Genomic DNA, 25158 nt, shown 5'->3' with positions numbered 1-25158 from the left:
GAGGCCTGCGCACCGCGATGAAGAGTGGGCCCCGCTTGCCGCAACTGGAGAAAGCCCTCGCACAGAAACGAAGACCCCACACAGCAAAAATAAATAAATAAATAAAATTAAGAAGTGTTGTAAGAAAGGTTTAATTTAAAAAAAAAAAAAAAAAAAAAAGAATCCACCTGCCAACACAGGAGACACAGATTCGAGCCCTGGTCCGGGAAGATCCCACATGCCGCAGAGTAACTAAGCCCGTGCGCCACAACTATTGAGTCTGCGCTCTAGAGCCCACGGCCCCAACTACTGAGCCCACGTGCCACAACTACTGAAGCCCGTGTGCCTAGAGCCTGTGCTCCGCAACAAGAGAAGCCACCGCAATGAGAAGCCTGTGCACCGCAACGAAGAGTAGCCCCTGCTCGCTGCAACTAGAGAAAGCCCACGCGCAGCAACGAAGAACCAGCACAGCCAAAAATAAAAATAAATGAAATTTAAAATATATATTAAGAAAAACAACTAAGTACATAGTCCACACCATCAAATGTCATAATTCCTCATTGTTGTGCCATAAACCCAGCCAGCATCCCCCATTCCCCATGCTGAGTGCTCTTACATTTTATCCTGCAAGGTCTTAATTAACTATATCCTTCAATCACTAACGTTTGTGCTGTTAACTGCCTATTTTAAATTTGCTGAAAGGATAACTTGAAAACTTTAAAAAATTTTATCAAATCAAACTCACCGTTATACTTAACCTCAAAGAAAGGTCACCTCTATGACAGGGTGACGGTTAAGATGCATCCCAAATTCAGGAATGTAAAAAACAATTCGCCTGAGAAGATATGAAAGGTTTACACACATCAGTTCTTTATTGAAGAGGCAGTCCAGACCTATTTATATGTGCCAGATGCATTTATATATGCCGAACTGTAGGATGACAACATATGTAATGGCCCTGTCACCTTTTCAAATATTTACTGAAAATATACATTATACTAAGCTTTACGGTCAGTGTAGGAAATCTTAGTAGTTGCCATTAAAACTAAGAGTATTTCCTGCACAAAATTATTCAAAATCTACCAATTAATTCCTGTTATGCAGCATACTCATATACATCTAGAAAAATATGGCAAGAGTGCTGAGCAACAAAAATGGTAGACACTTGTGATTTTTAAAAACATTTTATGGAAGTGTAATATACATGCAGAAAAACACACAAAGCTCGAGTGCACAGAACACTCAGATATTCAGCACCTAGATTTAGAAACCAATTATTACCAGCACCAGATGAATGCTCCTTGTCAGCCTTGGCCAAGGCTAACCGCTATCCTGATTTCTAACTGCATAGACAAGTTTTACCTGTTCTTATACTTTACCTGTTTGCTTTTGTGTCTAGATTCCTTCATTTAGCATTCTTTGTGAAACTGAGCTGCTATTGCCTGTGCTTACTGCCCATTCATTCTCCTTGCCTTACAGCGTTCTGTGGTGGAAACACACCACCGACGTTCAAAGTTCTACTGCATAGGTGCCTTCAGAGTTGCTTTTTGAAGTTTTAGGTCATGAAAATTCTAGGACATGTCCCTTGGTGGACATATACATGCACAGTGGACACATTCATGCATGTCTGCTAGGTTTGGGTTTGTTAAAAGGGTACATACACAGGCTTGGCTCTAAGTGCCAGCTTTCCAAAAGGGTTCTATCAATGGGCAATACCACCAGCAGTGTAGGCAAGTTCCTGTTACATTCTTGCCAAATCTTGCTTTTTCATGCTTTTCATTTTAACCACTTCAGAGGGTGGCAGTAGTGCCACACGGGGTTTTAAATCTGCCTTTTCCAAGATTATTAATAAAATTAACATACCTTTTCATGTTTACTGCCCATGTGGATAGCCTCTTTTATGAAGTGGACGTCCAAGTCTTTTGCCCATTTTTTTTTTTTCCTTGTAGATTTGTAGGTGTTTTTATTTTAGATCAGCGGTCAGCAACTATGGCCTGCTGGCCAAATCCTGTCCTCCACCAGTATCTGTGAATAAAGCCTTACTGGGACACAGCCATATTCATTCGTTTTTGTCTTATTTATGGCTTTCACACTACGACAGCAAAGTTGAGTAGTCGTGAGTGAAACTGTGTAGCCCACAAAGCCCCAAACATTAATACTATCTGGACCCTCACCAAAAACGTTTACCAAGCCCTCTTTTACACTCGATTCTGCTGCCACATATTTGAATTGCAAACATCTTCTCCCCTCTGTGGTCTGCCTGTTCACTTTCTCAATGGTGGCTTTTTGAGAAACAGAAGTTCTTTAATGTAATATATTCAAATTAACAATCTTTATTTTATGATTCAGTGCTTTCTGAGTCTTAAGAAAACTTTGCTTGCTGTAAGATTATAGTCTTCTTATAGCTTTATTATTTTAATTTCATACTTAAAACTGCACTCCACCTCAACTGATTTTTCTGTTTTCTATTAAATTATGAAATTTAAATGATGACAGAGCATTTAGTGGAAAGAACATCCTTTCCCACATTATGATGATTACCTTCACCAAAAGTTAGGTGACTGAATTACGTTTGGGTGTTTCTGGAATCTTTATTCTGTTTCACTGGTCAATTTGTTTATCTTTGTGTCATTACCACACTATCATAATTCCTATGGCTTTGTAACAGCTCTTGATATCTGGCACTATAAGTTCTCTAGTTCTGTCTATTCTAGAAAATAGCTTTGACTATTATTGGTCTTTTGAATTTTCACATGGATCTGAGAATTTTCATTTACAAAAACTTGCTAGGATTTTGATTAAGATTGCATTGAATGTATGAATTAATTTGGGGAAAACTGACATCTTTTTAAGATTGTCTTGGAATCCATGAACAGGATATATCCCTCTTACTGTTCTGTAATTTTTTCCCCCCCCTGGATACAATTCTTGAAAATATAGTGTTAGGTAATTTTCCCCCCAGGCACTTAAGGATTTCTGATATTACTGTAAGTGGTATTGTTTTAAAACTTTTCATTTTCTGTGTTCGTTGAAACACAGAAAATATATTAAAAACCAATTTTTGCATAATGACCTTGTATGCGGGGATTCTGCTCAATTTATTCAATTCTAATTATCTGAATATTCCCTAGAATTTTCTATGTATAAAAGCATGTCATCTGCAAATAAAAGTTTTACTTCTTCTAATCCTTAAGCCTTTTCATTCTTTTGCTTCCCTTAACTTTCCTGGCTAGGTCCTTCTACACAATGCTGAATAAAATTAGTCATAGCAGATAACCTTGCCTCTTTTTTTGATCTTGGGAGAAAACTTTCAATATTTCACCATTTGATATGCTGTTTGTTGTAGTATAAGATACTCTTTATCCAATAAAGGAAGTTCCTTTCTATCCATAGTTTGCTAAGAACACAATTGGATATTGATTTCACCACAAGTTTCCTGCACACTAGACTACTTTTCTTCAATGTGATATATTACAGTGATTGGTTTTTTAATTATTAAAATACCCTCAAATTCCTGGAGTAAGATCCATTTGATCACTGTTTTACCTTTTTTCCAGAAACCGTCTGTTTTGTTAGCCTAGGATTTGGTCATGTGACCACTATAAACGAGTTACTGGTGATCATAATGAAATTAGCATGATTGGTTTAGATTACTCAGGATTTACCCTCCGTGTCTTGTGAATAGTAGATACCTAAACTCTTCCAGCAAGTAAAGAGGAGAGGAAGGACACTGAGGTTAATCAACAAAAAATGTCTGCTAGAAGCTTGCATTAATCTGTTACAAAATACTGGGAATAAGAGGCAGTGCACAAAATAATGACATCATATTCATATCAAATAAAAGCACAGGTAAAATTTCTGGATTACAAAATAGTGGCATACTGCACACTGAAACCTATGGGTTAAAAAACAAGAGTGGTAGGAGAGCTGGGCCTATGTTATAGAGCATGAGCAGTACAGCCATCCTTCACTGGACAGACTAGATTCCAAATGATCTATGCATAGTTTATGAAAATAGTATTTTTAAGTCTTTTTTGCTCAAATGCAGTTGGAAACTTCACAAAAGTCACTGGTTCCTCTGTTGATGAAGCACTCATTAAAAACCATTTGTAAATGCCTCTGAAGAACAGAAAACTATGTATTTAACTATTCTGTACCTATCAAACACCTCACCAATATATCCTACATTAGTACATTTTGCCACCTTAATACTCAAATAAGAACACTGCTTTTTCACAAATTATTCAAATCCAAACTTGCATAGAATTGCATAGAATTAATCACATTTTGGAAACGTGATAGAAACTGCCATATACATATTTAATGCTACAATCCTCATTATCAACTCCAGAAGATTTTAAAACTTCATTTTCTGCAATGAAGGTTTATTCAGAGCTGATAGCTTCTGATATCATTCCTAAAAACATCTGATTTTATATCAGAAATATGGCTTTTAGTATAACAATTTCCAAGACAATGTATTTTACACATTCATCACTTTGACAGGTTTCACCTTGGTATGATTCCCTGATATGTGAATACAATTGGAATCCAAAATAAACATAAAATATTCATAGAGTTTCACTCTTTTATAAACTGTCTAGTGTCCAATGAGTTGTAGGGTCTTGCTGAAGGCTTTGCTTCTTGTTGCAGTTTTAGGGATTCTTCTCTATGAAAATTCAGATTAGAATAAATCTAACACCTAAATGCTTTTCCTCATTCAGAAACATGAACTCTCAGACAGTGATGCCTGACTCCCAACCGACTTCCCATACTCATTATGTGCAGAGGGTTTTCTAAAATGAGATCTGACTTCAGAGGAGCATTCCCATGTCAAGTACGTTCACATTGCCTCTCCTGTGAATTCTCTGATGGCTATTGAAGGCTGACCTGTGATGGAACTTCTTCCCACATTCGTTACATTCATAGGGCTTCTCTCCTGAATGAGTTCTATAATGCACAGTGAGGTATGACTTCTGAGAAAAGACTTTCCCACATTCGTTACATTCATAGGGCTTCTCTCCTGAATGGCTTCTATAGTGTACGGTGAGGTTTGACATCCGAGAGAAAACTTTCCCACACTTGCTACATTCATAGGGCTTCTCTCCTGAATGAATTCTATGATGTATAGTGAGGTAAGACTTCTGAGAGAAGAACTTCCCACATTCATAACACTCGTAGGGTTTCTCTCCTGTGTGGACTCTTTGATGTCTAAAGAGGGATGAGTTATGGGAGAAGGTTTTCCCACATTCATTACATCCGTAGGGCTTCTCTTCTGAATGACTTCTATAATGTATAGTATAGTATGACAGCTCAGAGAACAATTTCCCGCATATGTTACATTCATAGGACTTTTCCCCTTTGGGAAGTGACTGGTGCCCATCGAAGGCTGAATTTTCAAGGAAGGTTTTCCCACATTCACTACATTCATAGGGTTTCTCTCCTAAGTGAGTTGTGTGATGGTCGGTGAGATATGAGAACTTTCCACACTCACCACATTCGTGGGGTTTCTCATCTGTGTGTACTTTCCGATGTCTAATGAAGGCTGAGTTTAGATTGAAGGTTTTGCCACATTCATTGCATTCATAGGGCTTCTCTTCTAGATGACTTCTGTAATGGATAGTGAGGTATGACACCCGAGAAAAGAATTTCCCACATTCACTACACTGATAGGGTTTCTCTCCTGTGTGTGTTCTCTGATGTGTAATAAGGGTGGATTTTCGGTAGTAGGATTTCCCACATTCATTACATTTATAAAGTTTCTCTCCCGTGTGTGTTCTCTGATGGTCGCTGAGGGCTGACTTGCGGGAGAAGGATTTACCACATTCGTTACATGGATACGGTCTCTCTCCTGAATGGTTTCTCTGGTGTAAGGTGAGATGTGTCTTTTGGCAGAAAGTTTTCCCACATTCATTACATTCATAGGGTTTCTCTCCTGAGTGAGTCCTCAGGTGTTGAGTGAGATGTAACTTCTGACAGAAGGTTTTCCCACACTCATTGCATTTATAGGGCTTCTCCTCTAAGTGTGATCTCCGATGTACGGTGAGGGTTCCTTTTTGGCTGAAGGATTTCCCACATACGTTACATTCATAAGGTTTCTCTCCAGTGTGAGCCCTCTGGTGTATAATGAATTTTGACTTTTTACAGAAGGATTTTCCACACTCACTGCATTCAAAGGGCTTCAATTCCATCTGTGATCTCTGGTATACATTAAACCTTGACATCTGGATGAAGTCTGATCCAGAACCATTCCAATCATAGGGCTTCTCCCCCATATAAGCTCTCTTATGAGTAATGAAAACAGCTTCATTGTCTAAGGCTCCTGTGCATTCATTATATTCAAAGGGTTTCTCCAAAATACTAATTTTCTGAATACTTTCTTCATTTTGAGGAAAGGCTTCCCCATTTTGATGAAATTCATAGAGTTTCTCTCCATGATATGTTTTCCCACATTCACTACACTCATCAGGTTTCTTTCTTGCATAGCTTCCATCACTAATAATTAATTCTGAAGTAGATCCCAAAGTCTTTCCACATGAGACACAATTATGAGATATTAGGTTTGAAGGAACAAGGCTTATTTCCATGTTATAAGTTTTATCAAATGCAACCTCTCTCTCCTCAGTCAGGGTTCTGCTGTTGATAGAAACAGCTTGCCTTGAACATTCGTCTTTATTTTCTTGGGCTCTCTCCATCAGGTCATCAACTTTCCAGACTTCTTCTAAAAAGGAATAAAATTAAACAAACCTTGTGAATCTGAACATACCAGTTATAGAATGGGAGCAGTACTCAAAGACCTATTGTGGGCTTGACTCTGGCTTTAGGGTCAATCTCCACAAATAAAAATAATTATCAGTGTATAATCCTCTTTCCCCCTTGATTTGTCATATAAGACAAACAGACAGACATGGGGGGTGGGGGAGGGATGGGGAAGGGATGAGAGCAGGATAGGACTCAGCAGTAGAAGAAAGAGTAAATTCACATTGAACACAAGTACCTTTGTTACTTTACAAATATGTTCAGAACTTTGGTAGGAAACATGAAATAAACCCAAGAAATGATGAACAGAGGAGAAAGTCACTGAAGGGGTCCCAGATCGAGGCTGAAATGGGAGGACTGAGAGCAAGTGGGATTCGTGGGAGAGCAGGAACAATTACTGGATGTATAATCCAAGGAAATATTCAAGTATGGATTATGTTTGAGAGAAACAGATTACAATGTATATTAAACTATATAATATCACTTCATACCAAGATTAGCATGGTAACATGCTCACTAACCTAGACCCTTCCAAAATCTTTGCCTTTCTATTCTGCACATAAGTCCAAATAAACATTCTAAATGCTCCAATTCCCTCATGTTTAGAGATAGTCCCACAACCAGGGCTCCAACTCTCTTGCCCTGACTCACATTGACCTGTAAGGAGAGACCCAGGCACATAAATGTCTGAAAGAAACCTAAGTAGACCAATCTCTCCAGTAAGATCAGTTCTCTGGAGAGTCCTGTGGTCTCATTTAACACTAAGTGACTTGTCTACAACACAGTGCACAGTGTAGCAAGCACTGGGAGCCCAACTCCAATGCGTCATAGGCTGGGGGACCTGGGCAAGTTACTTAACTGTGATGCAGTTTCGCTCACCTGAAATGTGGATAAGAGCTCCTTAAACATAGGGCTGGGCAAAGACTATTGATACATTAGTTAGTACATGTTAATGCTTAGAACAGTGACACAAAACAAATGCTCAGTAAGTTTTTCCATGAATTTTCTTTCAATCTGCTGACTTAAATTTACCAAAACCAGTCATGTTCCTGACATAATAGTATAGCTTAAGTCTGAATATAAACAAGAGTTCCCATACTCTCAGGTTTCATTTGGTGTAAAATCTTCAATACCAGATTTCTAAAGTAGCCCCTACAATATCAACTTTTATTTCCATGTATTTTACATGTTTTTGGATCTTCTGAACTATGTTTAGTTACTCTCATTCACATTCAATGCAACTGACAGTTCTGGGCTCAGAAATCTACAACATCCCTGTGCCCAAATACCAGCAGAAAAAAAACAAAAGTTATCCTTTACCAGTAAAATTTTCATTACCTAGATTCACAATATATATTCAAACTAGCATCACACTCATCTTCCAAAAACACCTTCTGCTCCAGGAAGCCTGGGCCCTGCCCTGCTCACGCCCAACCATAAGTCTGCACATGCTCTTGTTCACTCAACCTGACTTCCAGCCTGGTATGTACTCAAAACCTAGCTATGTTTTAGGGGAAGCCTTAAAATATTTATAAAGTCTCTTTCCAACTTTTTGAAGCTCTCCTTCCCTTAAATTTTAAAATAGCCTTAACACAAAGTTATATATCATGTATTTGATTATGAACATTCCATTTGAAAGCTAATTTTAAACTAGTTCATGCAGCTGTGCTCTCCTTTCCTAACTCAAACCTCTGCCTGTCAAATGTATGACCACACTTGCTATTTTTTTTTTATCTGTCCAATAGAAATTAAAGTAGTAGTTTCTAATCTGAATCAAATGGGGTGCTTTCAGGTTAGACTCTAACCCCCAGCTGTTTTTTCAGAATCCACAGTTCAGAATAAATTCTCTCAAAGAAGCTCCTCAGTGAGTGAATGAAAAATCTACTGAGTATCTTCTACATGTTACACAGAAAAGCAGAGCACTAAGACCCTTCCTTTTTGTAGGGTTATAATTCAGGTAGAGAAAGGAGCTCAAGCGACAAACACTTGCCATTACACATCAGAGTGCACAATCCTGTGCTAACAACCACTACGTGGAGGGGACGTGAAGAGAAGGGAAAGACTGGATGAAGAGCGAGAAATGAGGGAAACTTCAAGCAGGAGCTGAACTTTCAAGGTCAAATTTAAAGGATAAAGTTCTAGAGATTCTGTTGGACAACAATGTGAATACAGTTAACACCACTGAACTGTTCACTTAAAAATGGTTAAAACGGTAAATTTTATGGGTTTTTTTTTTTTTTTTTTCAAACTACAACTAAGGAAGGAAAGAAGGGAGAGCAGAGGGAAAGAAGATGTATCATCTGGGCGAGTAGAGGGACAACGACAGTTTGAATGGAAGACATTTAGAAATCTAGACCAAATGGCATTTGACAAGAGTTGGGGGAAACAGGACATTCATTTTGGTATGCAACATTGCACCACACTGTGGGGGATTGAGGAGAATTTAAATTCCACTTAAGAAGAAACAGAATAGTTACAGGCTTATCTTCTGAGCCTAGTGATAAGATCAACTGGATGTTTCAAATGAACAGATTTTGCAATTTCCAAATAGGATTCACTGTAATCCAGGTACGTATGAGAAAATACTGTTTACACCAATGTCAAAAGAAACTGAGAATATGAAGAACAATTTTAAGGCATTTCATAAAAGACAAAAAACAGGTACAAGGCAGAGAAGACAAGTACAATGTAATAAATTAAGGGACTTGGGGAAGATGCACAGAATTCGTGGTTTGGAAAGGTCATAGTTTATCATCAGATGTGCTAAGGAAGAAGGAAGTGGACGATCCTTCCTGTGCGATTGTTCTGTCAGGTAAGAGTTAAAGAGGCTACAGGTTACAGATGTCGGGTATCAATTTGGATGAGCAACATAAATAAAAAAGCCTTCAAAGTTGAGGCTAGATGAACCCTTTTATGGGATACAAAGACGACTAAAGAAGTGGAAGACAGGTCCTAGGGGCTCCTGAGGAGGCCAGAGAAGAACAGGAATTCACTGATGAAATAAACTCTTCCTGAACATCTGCTGCCGACACAGGGACGGGCAGACAGATGGGACAGGAAGGAGCACTTGGGAAAGAGGACGGCCCAACTCGTGCTGTGTCACCGAGTCACCGAGGATGGGCTTCAGGGACAGTGACCAGTGCACCCACGGCGAGGAGGGGCCGACCCACAAGCGTAGGGAGGGGACTACGCTGGGTGTCTGAGGGCCTAGAGGGGGGCGTGAAACTGGGGTGGAACACAAGCCGGAGGCGTTTCACAGCAAGGAAGGAAAGAAAATGGAAGATAAAAAGAATGACCAGAAAAGTCTCCAGTTAACTTTTCTGTCAGACTTTTGAGTGCCTGAAAACAAAGGAATTCTGTGATAATAGGGAGGTTAGTCACGGACAGTATGAGAAGAAGAGGGAGTGAATGCACCCTCAGTCCTAGAAGACACGGAAATCCTGTAAAATGTAAGCCCGGTGCAAAATCAGAAAGGGAGCATGCGCATACATGGTGGAGGGCAAGTGCTATTGGTGCCAGGAGGTGAGATTTAGGGCATCTGCGGTCACCCCAGAGGACCGGAGTGACCATTTACAAATTCACACTCCACCACCTCACCTGGGTGAAATTGCCGTGGGAACTCGCCATCTGCTACCCAAGGCTCCTCTCCCTGCTCCAACTTGAGGATCACGTTCGGTTTGGTGCTGTCGTACCCTGTGGATGAGAAAGAGCCAACTTCGACCTGCTGCTCGGCTCTGGGTCTCTGAGTAGAAGGTGCTGCCTCAGAGGCCACAAAATAAAGCGTCTATTTTGCACTTAATCAAAATCAGAACCTTTTGATCGAGAAGCAAATAAACAAATACTTTATCTGGTGCCCACAAAGAATTAAACAGTCTCATCACTGATTTTTTCCGAAGTCAAGCATAAAATCCTTAAACTGGAAGCCCCCAGCAGAGCAGCAACTCAGAAAGCAGGCTCTCCTCACCCACGGAGACCAGATGGCTGTAGTTCTCCAGCATCACGTCCCTGTAGGTTGTCTTCTCATCAGGGTCCAGCTGCTGCCATTCCTCCTGAGTGAAGTCCACGGCCACGTCCTTGAATGACACTGGCCCCTGCAATGGCACCGTGATGGGAACTGGGTGACATGGAGAAGACTTATGGGGACAAGGGCTCACCCAGCTCACCGGGAAAGTCAACTACGGACCCTGAAAACCTCACTGTTGTTACAGATCGTGGGAGGAAAACAAGCCATATTAGAAACACACTGCCTTTGGGTTCTTTAATGTGTCAAACAAACGAACCAGCCAAAAAACCTCTCAAACCAAAAAAAAAAAGAGCTCCAATTTTGCAACTTAAGTATCTGAGTTCTGGGGACATAAGTTAATGAACCACCACTCCTGCTCTCACTCAAAGAGCTCACAGCCCGGCAAGGAGACACTGGCTAAGTGAACACGGGCATTTCCCTCCTTGTCGCTCTCTTCAGCAGCCTCTGCTGGTTGGGTCTCCTCTCCCTACCTCCTCATGCTGGCGCGGCCCAGGACTGGGGCCATCCCGGTTCAACTCCTTCATCCTCTGGCCCCTCCATTCTTATAGCTGGCTACCTGGAGCCATCTGCTTGGCTAAGTTTTCTAGTACTTCCTTCAAGTGGTATCTCAAACATCTCATTGTGGCAGCAATGAAAATTTGTTGCTTGAAAGACTGCCTGAGGTATTATCAGAGTGACACATACAAGGTGGAGCATGGTCTAACACGAGAAAAGTAAACTATTTTAATTTTACGTTGGCAGACTAGGTTCTGCAGGCTCAGCTGGGTGTTCTACACGATTCAGGGGAAAAGAAGAGGACACAGTGTAAAAAGTACCCATGGCAAAACCTGCAGCAGCACCAATATTTAAGAGGTTGGCACAGGGCAGAGACCAAGAAGGCACTTTCTCGAGGGCAGCTTTTGGACAGGAAGAGTTGCCTCTAGTTCAAGAGAGTAAACGAACATATGCAAGTATTGGGTTGGCCAAAATGTTCGCTGAGGAAACCCAAACAAACATTTTGGCCAACCCAGTACTTTCCTGCCTCAAAAACAAGACAAAAACCCAAAAAGCCCAATTCAAAGAAATATAAAAGTAGTGTTCTCATAAGAGCACTGGAACACAGAAGTTACCAACAGCAGGAATTTTTTTGAGAAAATTCTTGATTTATCGAGTAGAGCGGATGAGAAACCAGGACCACGGAACACACTCACACAGGGGCAGAGGCGGGACTGCAGCAAAAGTGACAGCAGGCTCGCCACCAGAGCCCTGGAAAATCTCCAGGCCCATCAAGAGGGCCTAGGGTTCCTACAGCAGTAGAGTGACTGGTTGACAGAGGAATGACTCACACAATCAACCAAGCAGCTTGAGAGGCTTCCTGTTCTCATTGCACAGAGCAGCCAGATCCACTCAGACTGTGCCGACAGTCCCTGGCCGTGGGCTCGGGGGCCAGAGATGGAGCCAGTACCACTCTTCAGACCCCTGCAATGAGGGTGATCACACATTCACTGTCCAAATGGAAAACTGCTGTCTGGGACAAAGGATAAACCTGACAGGACACCAGGAAAGGAGGTGCAACCCAAGACTATGTCAGGCACATCTGGACAAAGAGCCAACTGTTTCCATGTTGGACATGGACGTTTCTCCTAAAGCAACTCTTAGAAGACTACTCTCACCATAAAGCACCTGAGCAACTTAAACTTGTCTGCCGACTTGCAGTGGTGCCCACAGGTTCTGTGCATCAGAAGACACAGTCGACAAGGAATAAGGGACACCACGGAATGGGAGAAAATATTTGCAAATCACGTATCTGCTAAGGGGTCAGCATCTAGAATATATAAAAGGAAACCATAAACAAGATGAAAAGACAACCCTCAGAATGGGAGAAAATATTTGCAAATGAAGCAACTGACAAGGGATTAAAAACAGCTCATGCAGCTCAATATCAAAAAAACAAACAACCCAATCAAAAAATGGGTGGAAGAACACATGAAAACATGCTCAACATCACTAATTATTAGAGAAATGCAAATCAAAACTACAATGAGGTATCACCTCACACCGGTCAGAATGGCCATCATCAAAATATCTACAAACAATAAATGCTGCAGGGCTTCCCTGGTGGCGCAGTGGTTAAGAATCCGCCTGTCAATGTAGGGGACACGGGTTCGAGCCCTGGGCCGGGAAGATCCCACATGACGCGGAGCAACTAAGCCCATGCGCCACAACTACTGAGTCTGCGCTCTAGAGCTCACAAGCCACAACTACAGAATCCCGCGCGCCTAGAGCCCGTGCTCCGCAAGAGAAGCTACCGCAACTAAGAGTAGCTCCCATTCACTGCAACTAGAGAAAGCCCGCACACAGAAATGAAGACCCAATGCAGCCAAAAATAAATAAATAAAATAGATATTTAAAAAATTAAAAAAAAAAAACAAATGCTGGAGAGGGTGTGGAGAAAAGGGAACCCTCTTACACTGTTGGTGGGAATGTAAATTGATACAGCCATTATGGAGAACAGTACGGAAGTTCCTTAAAAACTAAAAACAGAACTACCATATGACCCAGCAATCCCACTCCTGGGCATATACCTGGACAAAACCATAATTCAAATTTAGATACATGCACCCCAATGTTCATTGCAGCACTATTTACAACAACCAGGACATGGAAGTAACCTAAATGTCCATCAAGAGAGGAATGGATAAAGAAAATGTGGTACATATATACAATGGAATATTACTCAGCCATAAAAAGGAACAAAATTGTGCCATTTGCAGAGACGTGGATGGACCTAGAGACTGCCAGATAGAGTGAAGTCAGAAAGAGAAAAACAAATATCATATGATATCGCTTATATGTGGAATCTAGAAAAATGATACAGATGAACGTATTTGCAAAGCAGAAGTAGAGACACAGATGTAAAGAACGTATGGATACCAAGGGGGTAGGGGGCGATAGGATGAATTGGGAGACTGGGATTGACATATATACACTACTATGTATAAAATAGATAACTAATGAGAACCTACTGTATATCACAGGGAACTCTACTCAACGCTCTGTGGTAACCTAAATGGGAAGGAAATCCAAAAAACAGGGGATATATGTATACGTATAGCTGATTCACTTTGCTGTACAGCAGAAACTAACACAACACTGTAAATTTATACTCCAATAAAAATTAATTTTAAAAATACCTAGAATATACAGAGAACTCCTAAAACTCAACAACAAAAACAACAATTCTAAAACAGGCAGTGAAATAAATAAAGTAAAATTTTGAAAAATGGGCAAAGCACTTGAATAGACATTTCTCCAAAGAAGTTTTACAAATGACCAATAAGCATATGAAAAAAAAAGCTGAACATCACTGATAATTAGGGAAATGAAAATCAAAACTGTGAGATACCACCTCATACCCATTAGGATGGCTACTATCAAAAAACTGAGAAAATTACAAGTGTTGGAGAAATTGGAACCCTTGTGCACTGTTAGTGAAAATGTAAAATGGTGCAGCTGCTGTGGAAAACAGCATGGTGGTTCCTCAAAAAATGAAAAACAGAATTAACATATGATCCAGCAATTCCACTTCTGGGTCTATACCCCCCAAAAATGAAAGCAAAGACTTAAAGAGGTATCTGTATACCTAGGTTCACATCAGCATTATTCACAATAGCTAAAATGTGGGAATAACCCAAGTGTCCATCGATGGACAAATGGTTAACAAAATGTGATATACATACACAGTGGAGTATGATTCAGCCTTAAAAAGGCGGGAAATTCTGACATCTGCTACCACATGAACGAACTTTTTTTTTTTAAAGTTCTTTGCTGTTTATCTGAAATTCAAATTTTACTAGGTATCCTCTTTTTTTTTTAAGTAACTTTTATTTATTTATTTATTTATTTATGGCTGTGTTGGGTCTTCGTTTCTGTGCGAGGGCTTTCTCTAGTTGTGGCAAGCGGGGGCCACTCTTCATCGCGGTGCGCGGGCCTCTCACTATCGCGGCCTCTCTTGTTGCGGAGCACAGGCTCCAGACGCACAGGCTCAGTAATTGTGGCTCACGGGCCCAGTTGCTCCGCGGCATGTGGGATCTTCCCAGACCAGGGCTCGAACCCGTGTTCCCTGCATTGGCAGGCAGATTCTCAACCACTGCACCACCAGGGAAGCCCCACATGAACGAACTTTAAGGACATTAAGCGAAGTGAAATGAGCCAGTCACGGAAGGACAAATACTGTAGGATTCCGCTTAGATGAGGTATTTAGTCAAAATCCTAGAGACAGAGAGTAAAATGGTGGTTGCCAGGGGCTGGGGAGGGAGAAATGGGAAGTTAGTGTTTACCGGGGGCAGAGTGTCAGTTCTGGAAGATGAGACACACTCTCGAGGTGGATGGTGGTGGCGACTGCACAACATTATGAATGGCCTTAATACCACTCTACTGTACACTTAAAAAATGGTTACCTTAACACTACTGTACTGTACACTTAAAAATGGTTAGGATGGATGGGAGGGAGACGCAAGAGGGAGGAGATATGGGGATATATGTATACATATAGCTGACTCATTTTGTTATAAAGCAGAAACTAACACACCATTGTAAAGCAATTATACTCCAATAAAGATGTTTAAAAAAAAAAGGTTAGGATACTAAATTTATGTTATGTGTATTTTACCACAATAAAAAAAAGTGGAAGGAAAAAAAATGCAGTGATGCCTCTCTAATTACACACCCCTACCCACTCCCTTACAGAGCTTCTGCAGCCATCCCCTCCACAAAGGAAAGAGGAATGAAATGGGGTCATGGGTTGAGTATTTTCACATTAGTTATTAGTAATTATTCTCTCAAAAAGTGAAATTAAAAAATTAAGAATCATCAGCTAATTGAGAAAACAACATAAATAAAGGATAAACATTAGGATGAACAACTCAACAATGACTGAACCAAATTCACAAAGAAAACAACTTGCATTTGTGTCTACTGATTTATATTTTTTAATAAATTAAGCAGGATATTGCTTCCAGAAAATGAGAACATTCTGCTAAGAAAAAGCCACTGGAGAATACTTAGAAATTAAAGACTGGATTGTTGAATTTTAAAAAAATCCTCAAGTAAGAAGCTTGAATAATAAACGGGACATAGAATAGATAACTTAGGAAATCTCTCTGAAAACAAGAAACTGAAATGATGAAATTTTGAGATATTGAAGCCAGATCCAACAGATTCAACATTTTCAGAAAGAGTTATAGACGATGAACAAAAAATCATCAAAGGCAGAATGGAAAATGATTCCTGAGCTGAAGATCATAAAAATAAACAAACAAACAAAACAAAACAAAACATCATCAAAAGGGGCCATATAATCTGCAAAGAAAAATACTGGGTAAACAAATAGATCAAGAAATTTCCTGATAAAACATCTAAAATTTAAAAATTAGAGGGAACTCCCTGGTGGTCCAGTGGTTGGGACTTGGCGCTTTTGCTATGGGGGCCCGGGTTCAATCCCTGGTTGGGGAGCTGGCATCTCGCAAGCTGCACAGCCAAAAAAAAAAAAAAGAAAAAGGGGGGGGGGAATCCTAAAAAGTTACAGAGGGAAAAAAATACACTAGTTACCCTGGCAACTGACATTCTAATTCTCAACCAAGAGAAAACAATGGAGAACACCCACAACTTTTAAAGAAAAAGGATTTTGAACCTAGAACTGTACACCAAGCCAAACTATCATTTAAGCCTAAAGACATTATAAAGGTATTTTCAGAAAAGCAAGACAATTTTTGTTGAAGAAAACAGTTTCCTTAAAACAGTCAGTGACATACTCCACCGAAACCCAAGAGCTCCAACAAAGACGAACATGGGGATGTAGAAACCTCACTGAATGACCAGCAAAATGGGTTCTCAGTTGTTGGAAGGAGCACTTGTTGGGACTGTAAACATTTAACTTGTATTTTGGAAGGGAAGTGTTCAGTAAACATGTTCTAGTATCCTATTGTTTATAAAGGGATTCCACCCACTGGTACAGCCACATCTGTGCAGGTCTCACAGCTGAGATTCCCCAAGAGAGCCTAAGATTATCCCAAGGCAAGCCAAATGAGCTTCAACATCACCTATAGGAAGTTATAACCTTCTGGGTTAAGGCAGTCCAGAAGGCAAGAAGTGGCAGGGGTTGGAAGACTGATCAATCAAGCAAATAAATTAAATTACATATCAATATTGCTTCTATCGATACAAGTATCCAAAATGAAATATTAGCAAACAAAATCCAATACCGTGTTGAAAAGAAAATATGTAATTATCTAAACAGGACTTATTCCAAGCATACAGACTGGTTTAATATTGGGAAATCCATTAATACAATGTGCCATTATAATATAGCTAAGAAGAAAAATCTTACATTTCCGAAGATGCTGAAAAGACCTCTGACAATATTCAAATCATACCTAATTAAAAAAAAAAAAAAAAACTCAAGAAAATAGGAATTGATGGATACTTCACCAACATGAATATACCTATGTATACACATACTCATACCCTAATGTGCATACGTGTGATACATATACACACGGGTACATACATACACTTTGTTGAGTCTAGACACAAACACGTATCTATGCTTCAGTCCTCTTAGTTCTAAAGTCAGGACTTACTTAATGGGTAAACAATAGACACATTCTCACAAAGATTAGAAACAAGGCAAAATGCTCATTATCTCCAATCAGAGAAAACAATTAAAGACCTAATAATCAATAAGAAAAAGTGAAACTATTTCTATTCACAGATGATATACTATACCTAGAAAACTCAGAGAATCAACAATGGAAGCAAATCAATAAAAATAACTCTGTTAGGTAACAAAATATATAGTTAACACACATAAAAGCAACGGCCCTCATTACGTAAAAAGGAGTAAAAAGATGTAATTCAAGTGTACACACAGTTTACAATAGCAACAGAAAAAAGCTCTTAATAAGAAATATATAAAATCTATACTAGAAAAATTTTAAAACACTCCTGAAAGACAGAGAAGTAGACCTGAACAAATGGAATGATTCTCCTTGTTCTTGGACACACTGTGAAGCACAATAAAACGAGGCATGCCTTCACCAAGACGTATCAAAACCAAACGGCTAAAAACTAGTGATAAAAAATAAATAAATAAAGACACGTTATATACAGAGGAACAAAGACGAGGATGACATCAGATTTCTCTTGGAATCAATGTAAGCAAGAAGCCAGTGGAGGAACACATTTAAAGTACTGGAGAATAAAAAAAACCCAGCAATAATCTCTTTAAAAGTGAAGGCAAAATAAAGATATCTTCAGACATACAAGAGCCATAAGAATTCATTATCAACTAGAAGAAATGTTAAAGTCCTTCAGGCAGAAGAAAAATGACAGCAGATAAAAATGTGGATCTACACAACAGAATGAAGCACCAGAAATGGTAACTATGTATTTTCTCTCATTATTTAAATCTCTTTAAAAGATTAATTAAAAATGACAATGTATCAGGAATTCCCTGGTGGTCCAGTGGTTAGAACTCAGAACTTTAATTGCAGGGGCCCAGGTTCAATCCCTGGTCAGGGAACTGAGATCCCACTAGCCACTCGGTCTGACAAAAAACAAACAAACAAAAAACAAACAACAACAAAAAACCCAATGTATTGTGGGATTGGTATTACCTGTAAAAATAAAATGCAACAACAGTATAAAGACCAAGATAGGAAAAATGGAACTGTAGCTAAGTGATCAGGCATATTACTTGAAGATAAACTATAACAAATTAAAGCTACATGCTATAAACACTAAAGCACCCACTAAAATAACAAGTGTTATGGCTAATAACCCAACAAAGGATATAAAATGCAATCACAAAAATAGTCAATCAAACAGAAGGAAGACAAAGAAGATGGGACAAACAGAAAATAAAGACAACAGACTATAACCTAACTGGTTGTATCAATATTCAGGTTACAAGTAAATGGTCTAAACACCCCAATTAATAGACAGAAATTGTCAAATTGGATAAAAAAAAACAAGACCTAACTATATGCTGTCTACAGTGCTGTATTTTACATATACAGATGCAAATAGGTTAAAAGTAAAAGGACAGAATAAGACATTGCACACCAACACTACTCAAAAGAAAGCTGGAGTGGCTTTATAAGTATCAGAGATTCCATTTCACAGCACAGACCATTACCAGGATAAAGGAGGCCAATTCACAACAACAAAGTGGTTAATTAATCAAGAGGATCTAATAATCTTAAATGGTTAGGTATCTTTTCACAAAATTCATAAAGCAAAAACTGACAGAATTGCAAGGAGAAATGGACAAAACACAATCGCAGATTTCAATTCCCCCTCTCTCACGACTCATGGGACAAGTCGGCAGAAGGTTAGCAAGGATATGGTGCACCTGCCAAACATTCCCAACTTGATGTTACTGACATTTAGAGAACACTCCACCCACCGAGAGCAGAGCAGGCACCCTTCTCAAGTGCACGTGGAACTTCTCCGAGAGAGACCCTATTCTGGGTCATAAATCTTAAAAGAGTCATTATTTATGTAGTGTTCCTGCTGAAAAATCACCATCTAAATCTATGAAAAAACATCGGGGAAACATAAATTCAAAGAATTCTACAAAATAATTGGCCTGTATTCTTCAATTACTATAATGGTATTGAGAAACTATTCCATATTAAACAGACTTAAAAAGCATGAAAACTAAATGCAATTCATAATTCCGGACTGCATCCTACATCAAAAATAAAAAATTGCTATAAAGGAAATTACTGGGAAAACTGACAAAACTGGAAGTTGGATGACTGGATGAACTGTAGATTAAAGTATTATATCAAGGGGACTTCCCTGGTGGTCCAGTGGTAAAGAATCCATCTTACAATGCAGAGGACGTGGGTTTGATCCCTGGTCAGGGAACTAAGATCTCACATGCCGCAGGGCAACTAAACCCACGCGCCACAAGTACTCAGTTCGGGCGCCTCAACTAGAGCCCTTGTGCCACAAACTACAGAGCCCACACGCTCTGGAACCGGAGCGCTACAGCTAGAGAGCCAGCACGCCCTGAAGCCAGTGCACCACAACTAGAGAAGAGAAAACCCCCATGCCACAACTAGAGAGAAGCCCACGTGCCACAACAAAGAGCCCGCTCACCACAACTAAGACCTGACGCTGCCAAAAATAAATAAATAAATAAATAATAAATAAATAAATAAAAATAAAGTATTATATCAGGAACTTGCCTGGTGGTCCAGTACGTAAGACTCCCAATGCAGGGGGCCTGGGTTCGATCCCTGGTTGGGGAACTAGATCCCACATGCATGCCACAACTAAGAAGCCTGCATGCTGCAACTCAGAGTCTGCATGCCACAACTAAGACACGGCACAGCCAAAATAAGTAAATGTTTAAAAAATGTTAAAAAAATAAAGTATTACATCAATGTAAAATTTCCTGAATTCAGTTACCTCTGGCAAACATATGTAAGAAAATATTCTTGATCTTAGGAGATACAACTGAGATATTACAGGGTAAAGGGGCATGACACACACTCTCAAACGGTTCAGAAAAAAATATATGTTAAAGTTAAAGCAACTGCAATGCAGTCAACACAATTCAAGACTAATCAACTGCAACATATGGGCTCTATTTGTATCCTCGTTGAAAAGAAAAAACTGAAAAACATGTAGAAAATTGTGAAACTTTGAACATTGATATTAAGAAAAAACGGTATTGTGGGTTATCCCCACCCACTTTTTAAAAGACTCATTATTGTTTAAAGATACATACAGAAATACAAGTGAATTTTTTCTAAAGGATTTTTAAAAGAATATTTATTTTTAATTAATTAATTAATTTTATTTACTTATTTTTGGCTGCGTTGGGTCTTCATTGCTGCGCACAGGCTTTCTCTAGTTGCGGCGAGTGGGGGGCTACTCTTCGTTGTGGTGTGTGGGCTTCTCATTGCAGTGGCTTCTCCTGTTGCGGAGCATGGGCTCTAAGCACGCGGGCTTCAGTGGTGGCACAAAGGCTCAGTAGTTGTGGCTCGGGGGCTCTAGAGCGCAGGCTCAGTAGCTGTGGCGCACGGGCTTAGTTGCTCTGTGGCATGTGGGATCTTCCCGGACCAGGGCTCGAACCCGTGTCCCCTGCACTGGCAGGTGGATTCTTAACCACTGCGCCACCAGGGAAGTCCCAAATGAATTTTTTTAAAAGCCAAGAAAAGGGAGACTCCATGAGTTTGGCAGTAACAGATGTCAAAGGCAGACGGATGGTCAGGAGAGGGAAGGACCTGAAAATGTCCACTGGATTTGACTATAATTAGGTCACTGCTAATCTTTACCAACAGATTCAGGAGAGTGGTAAGGACAAAACCAAGACACCAAGAACTGAAATGGGAATGGGAAGTGAAAACACCTCTACTGGAGAATATTTGTCTGTATTGTGTGCTGTACAACCACCCAAAAACACATTAACAGAAATATCTGAAGGATGAGCAGGCCATTCCATGATTTAGGTTTTAGCCTGGGACTAAACAGTAAAAATGTAAACAGGTCTACTTGGATCACAATATTTTGGAGCCTGGAAAAATCACATGCACCAAGTTCCCGCTGGGCAGCAGGCCCACTGCTAAGATAAACAATAAGTCTAAGCCATATACTGAAATGATTTGATGCCTGTTATTAGCAGAGCTATCCACAATTATTTCAACTTCAACAAACAAATTTTTCCAGGTCTTAGGAAATCTTTGAGACCCACAAGTAACAAAAATGCTTTCTTCTTATAGTCAACACAAATCACACGATGGATGGTATTTTCCTTTTTCTATAACTATCAAGAACATGAGTCATATTTGCAGCTCAATTCCAGTAGCCTTAAAGCATCATACTACCTATATGTGTGAACTGGACAACTAGGTGCCGCCCTGACTCTGTAACAACTCTATTTTATGTGATAATGTCTTTTACCTATTTCTACCTTCACATTTTTTTTTAAAATAAATTTATTTATTTTGTTTATTTATATTTGGCTGCGTTGGGTCTTCATTGCTGCGCACAGGCTTTCTCCAGTTGCGACGAGCGGGGGCTACTCCTCGTTGTGGTGCATGGGCCTCTCATTGCAGTGGCCTCTCTTTGCTGTGGAGCACGGGCCTCTCTTTGCTGTGGAGCACGGGCTCTAGGCGCGCGGGCCTCAGCAGCTGTGGCTTGCGGGCTCTAGAGCGCAGGCTCAGTAGTTGTACCTTCACATTTTAAAATGTGGATCCTTATACACCTCCTAAAATGCATTACAAAACAAACTGGGGGAAAACATACACCGACAGGAAAACTCACCTGGGATTCATTCATTTTCTGCTGCTCTTGGAAAAATCGTAGACTGTAAACGGTGGACCTAGAGGAAGGGAAGCAAGTAACTGAAGTGCTGAGTAACCTGACCTGCCCAGGCAGCAACCTCCTGCATCAGGACCATCAAAGAAAGTCCAACAAAATGACACCCTATGAACATCCAGAAGAGGCTAAAAGGGTCCTACAAGGGAAACACACACCTGTACTTTTCCAAGTCCAACACGATCAAGTTACTCTCATTGGTGAATATGAACAGTGACTGTTTCAAGGAGTTAAATGAAAAATGCAAATAAAAAAATTTTCCTGTGACACTACTTAAGTATTTTCTTATTGTCTCTTTAAACTGATTAAAATCAAAGATTCCACCGTAAGGGAGAATGTAAGCTCTCAAAAGGGGGATAAACGTGCATCAAGGCACCGTACTGTTTGTAAATCATCTGACTCAATTTGGTTACCGCTGCACTTATGAGTGTTTTATTATGAAACTGACTTTAAGTGGACAGAACACCTGCCCTAGGAGTTCTGAGTCCTGTTAGCGACCCCACGTGCACACCCGGTGAGGATCTGGGACAAGTCACCTCCCTTCTCAGGCCCAATCTCTTCCTTACTCAACCGAGAAAGCGGGACAGAAGCCTTGCAGACTCATCATGCACTAACTACACTGTGCGATTCCACAGGGCACAACCCAGGGGGACACTGGACGCTTAGATTAGACAACCAACGGGCTGATGGGCCTTGAGAGACACGTGCGAGAGCCCGACACGGCGACAGCAGGAGGACGAGTACGAGGAGGATCGGGGTTGGAGGGAGGGGTGGACGCGGCACGTCCCAGCCGAGCCTGTGGCCCCTGCTCCCCCAGGACACCCAGAACTCACAAGTCCCAGGGCAGCCCCATCCGGAGCAGCCGGCCCTGCTCTCCAGCCCGGCCCCTCCACCTCCGGGAAGCGGTCAAACCCTCCCGGTCGCTCTCCCACGGGGCCCGGGGCGGGCTCCCCCAAGCCCCGCTCTCCAAGGGCCGCAGGGTCTACAACCGCCTGCAGGCCCAAAGACGCACCACCTACCCCGTCGGGACTCGCTGACCAGCCCCGGGCTCCCGAGGCTCCGGGCCGGGGGCTGCTCCTCCGGCGCGCTCCTCTCCCGGGGTCCCTCCTCTCCGCCTCACGAGGCCACTGGGCCGGAGGAGCCGGCTCTGGGCCTACGGGACAAGCTCCCTTCAGGCCCACGTCCCTCCCGGGGCCTCGCTGTGCCGCCCGCCGCAGACGGTCTGGCACTGCGTCGTCGCCGCCGCCTGCCCGGCCCCTTCGGCCCAGCCCGCGGGCTCCGGGGCTCGCGCTCGGGGGTCCCCGTTCCAGCCTCTGCCCAGCCCACGCGAACCCTTGCCCGCACAGCCCGCGCCCGCTGGGTGCCAGCCGGGCCAGACGGCGTCCAGCCCTTCAGGCCCCGGAATCTTCCCCCGCCGGAGGCCAGAGCCTGGGAACGAAAGCAAGCAGTGACCTGGGCAAGGAAAGGAAACGAGAGCAGCGCGGCGCGGCGGCAGTGCGCGTGCGCGAACACGAACACGCACACAGGGTAAGAGTACCAGCGCAGGAGGACGCCGGAAGTCCGCCTGCCAAGGCCCGCCCCGGAGAGCGAGACAAATACCAGGACTCTATTTCCCAGAAGTCTCCGCGCCGTCATGTTAGGGAACGTCTTAAATGTCTCCATCTCATCTGGCGGTGAAGAGGTGATGTGCTGAGAGGATGGGCCGCCTGGACCAGGGACTCAAATTTCCCCTTACTTTAAGGGAACGTCTGTTATGTCACCGCTTCTCGAGGCATCTTACCTGACTATGTCCTGGTGCGCTAATCTTTTCCTTACCTTGCGTGCTTAAGTCTTAGAATAAGTGTCCACAGACAACTGATAAATAAGGGAAAGGGGTTTATCATGTTAGCTTACTATCATAGTGAGCTATTTAATTAAAATATTAGTGAATAGAACTTAGCGTTAACACAATAGAGTATTAGCCTAGGATACCTTCCTCCCCCTCGTAGGGAAAAAGAAACATAGGTTTTCCAAACCACTTTTAATTCGTGACAACTGTAGAAAAATCATAAAATACAGAATTGAAAGAAGAAAATTACCCATTCCTTTACTTCCTGAAGAGGATTATGTGTGTGGAAAAAAAATTGTGTGTTTCAATGGATAACTAAGCATTATTTGGAGGACATCGCTCATCGCGTTGATTTCAGCCCTTTCTTTGTCTTCAAGCTGTTTTACACGTCTTTGAAGGTTGTAGGTAACAAGAAATTCTGTCCACTTGGTAGGAAGTTCAGTTGACTCGCCAAAACCCTACCCAGGAAAAATCCAATTTTGCCTTCATTTCTTTTTTTACATATTCATTTCAATAGTCCGGATCTGTAATGTGTCTGCTTCTCAGATTCTCTTTTGAACCGGTTATAACAGTTGCAGGTTCCTTCTTGAATGAAATAAAATACTTAGCCTGTGCTCATTTTTATATCTATATGAGAGTCATGATCTCACACTTATTTTTTTTTAAGATTTATTATTTATTTATTTATTTATTTTATTTATCTTTGGCTGCGTCAGGTCTTAGTTGCAGCACGCGGGCTCTTTGCTGTGGAGCTTGGGCTTCTCTCTGCTTGTGGTGCGTGGGCTTCTCTCTAGTTGTGGCGGGCTGGTTTTCTCTCTTTAGTTGTGGCACACGGGCTCCAGGGCACGTGAGCTCTGTAGATTGCGGCACTCGGGCTCTAGTTGAAGTGCAAAAGCTCAGTAGTTGTGGCACGCAGGCTTAGTACCCTGCGGCACATGGGATCTTAGTTCCCTGACCAGGGATTGAACGCAGGTCCCCTGCATTGTAAGGGGGATTCGTTACCACTGGACCACCAGGGAAGTCCCTACCCTTATGTTTTAACAGTTTTGGAGGTCTTCACAGAGATCCTGGATGGATTCACCTAACAGCACCAGGTAAACTTTGTGTCAAGAGTAGTGCACCTCATTCCTCAAGAATTTTAAAGAACTATAATAGGATCCAGAAATTCCACTTCTGTGTATTTTTTCAGAAGAAA

General features: G+C 41.3%; 1 protein-coding gene across 3 annotated transcripts; it reads right to left on the bottom strand.

Annotated features, from left to right (window-relative positions):
• Window positions 1–457: 457 nt before the first annotated feature.
• On the bottom strand, window positions 458–25156 carry RBAK (RB associated KRAB zinc finger). Of its 3 annotated transcripts, none has more exons than XM_059896240.1 (6): window positions 24214–25156; window positions 23155–23288; window positions 22082–22139; window positions 10703–10829; window positions 10336–10431; window positions 458–6700 (listed from the first exon to the last, which is right to left on the bottom strand). In XM_059896240.1, the coding sequence occupies exons 3-6, from the start codon at window positions 22094–22096 to the stop codon at window positions 4794–4796; spliced, it is 2145 nt and encodes a 714-aa protein (XP_059752223.1). In that variant the 5' UTR covers window positions 22097–22139; window positions 23155–23288; window positions 24214–25156; the 3' UTR covers window positions 458–4793. The 3 variants fall into 3 exon arrangements, with proteins under 3 accessions (XP_059752223.1, XP_059752224.1, XP_059752225.1); XM_059896241.1 differs by lacking the exon at window positions 24214–25156 and adding an exon at window positions 23588–23764; XM_059896242.1 differs by lacking the exon at window positions 24214–25156 and adding an exon at window positions 23468–23581.
• Window positions 25157–25158: the final 2 nt, after the last annotated feature.

This window comes from Balaenoptera ricei, chromosome 15 (assembly GCF_028023285.1).
Source record: "Balaenoptera ricei isolate mBalRic1 chromosome 15, mBalRic1.hap2, whole genome shotgun sequence".
In the NCBI taxonomy this organism is placed as follows: domain Eukaryota; kingdom Metazoa; phylum Chordata; class Mammalia; order Artiodactyla; family Balaenopteridae; genus Balaenoptera; species Balaenoptera ricei.
This window is presented reverse-complemented; position numbering and strand designations above follow the sequence as displayed.

Excerpts from the sequence above, each read along its gene's own strand:
- RBAK (XM_059896240.1), bottom strand. Across the intron at positions 10,432-10,702 it reads CAGCCATCTGGTCTCCGTGG|GGTACGACAGCACCAAACCG; the intron begins GTGAGGAGAGCC and ends TCTCATCCACAG. Across the intron at positions 6,701-10,335 it reads CCCACGGCAATTTCACCCAG|AAGAAGTCTGGAAAGTTGAT; the intron begins GTGAGGTGGTGG and ends ATTCCTTTTTAG.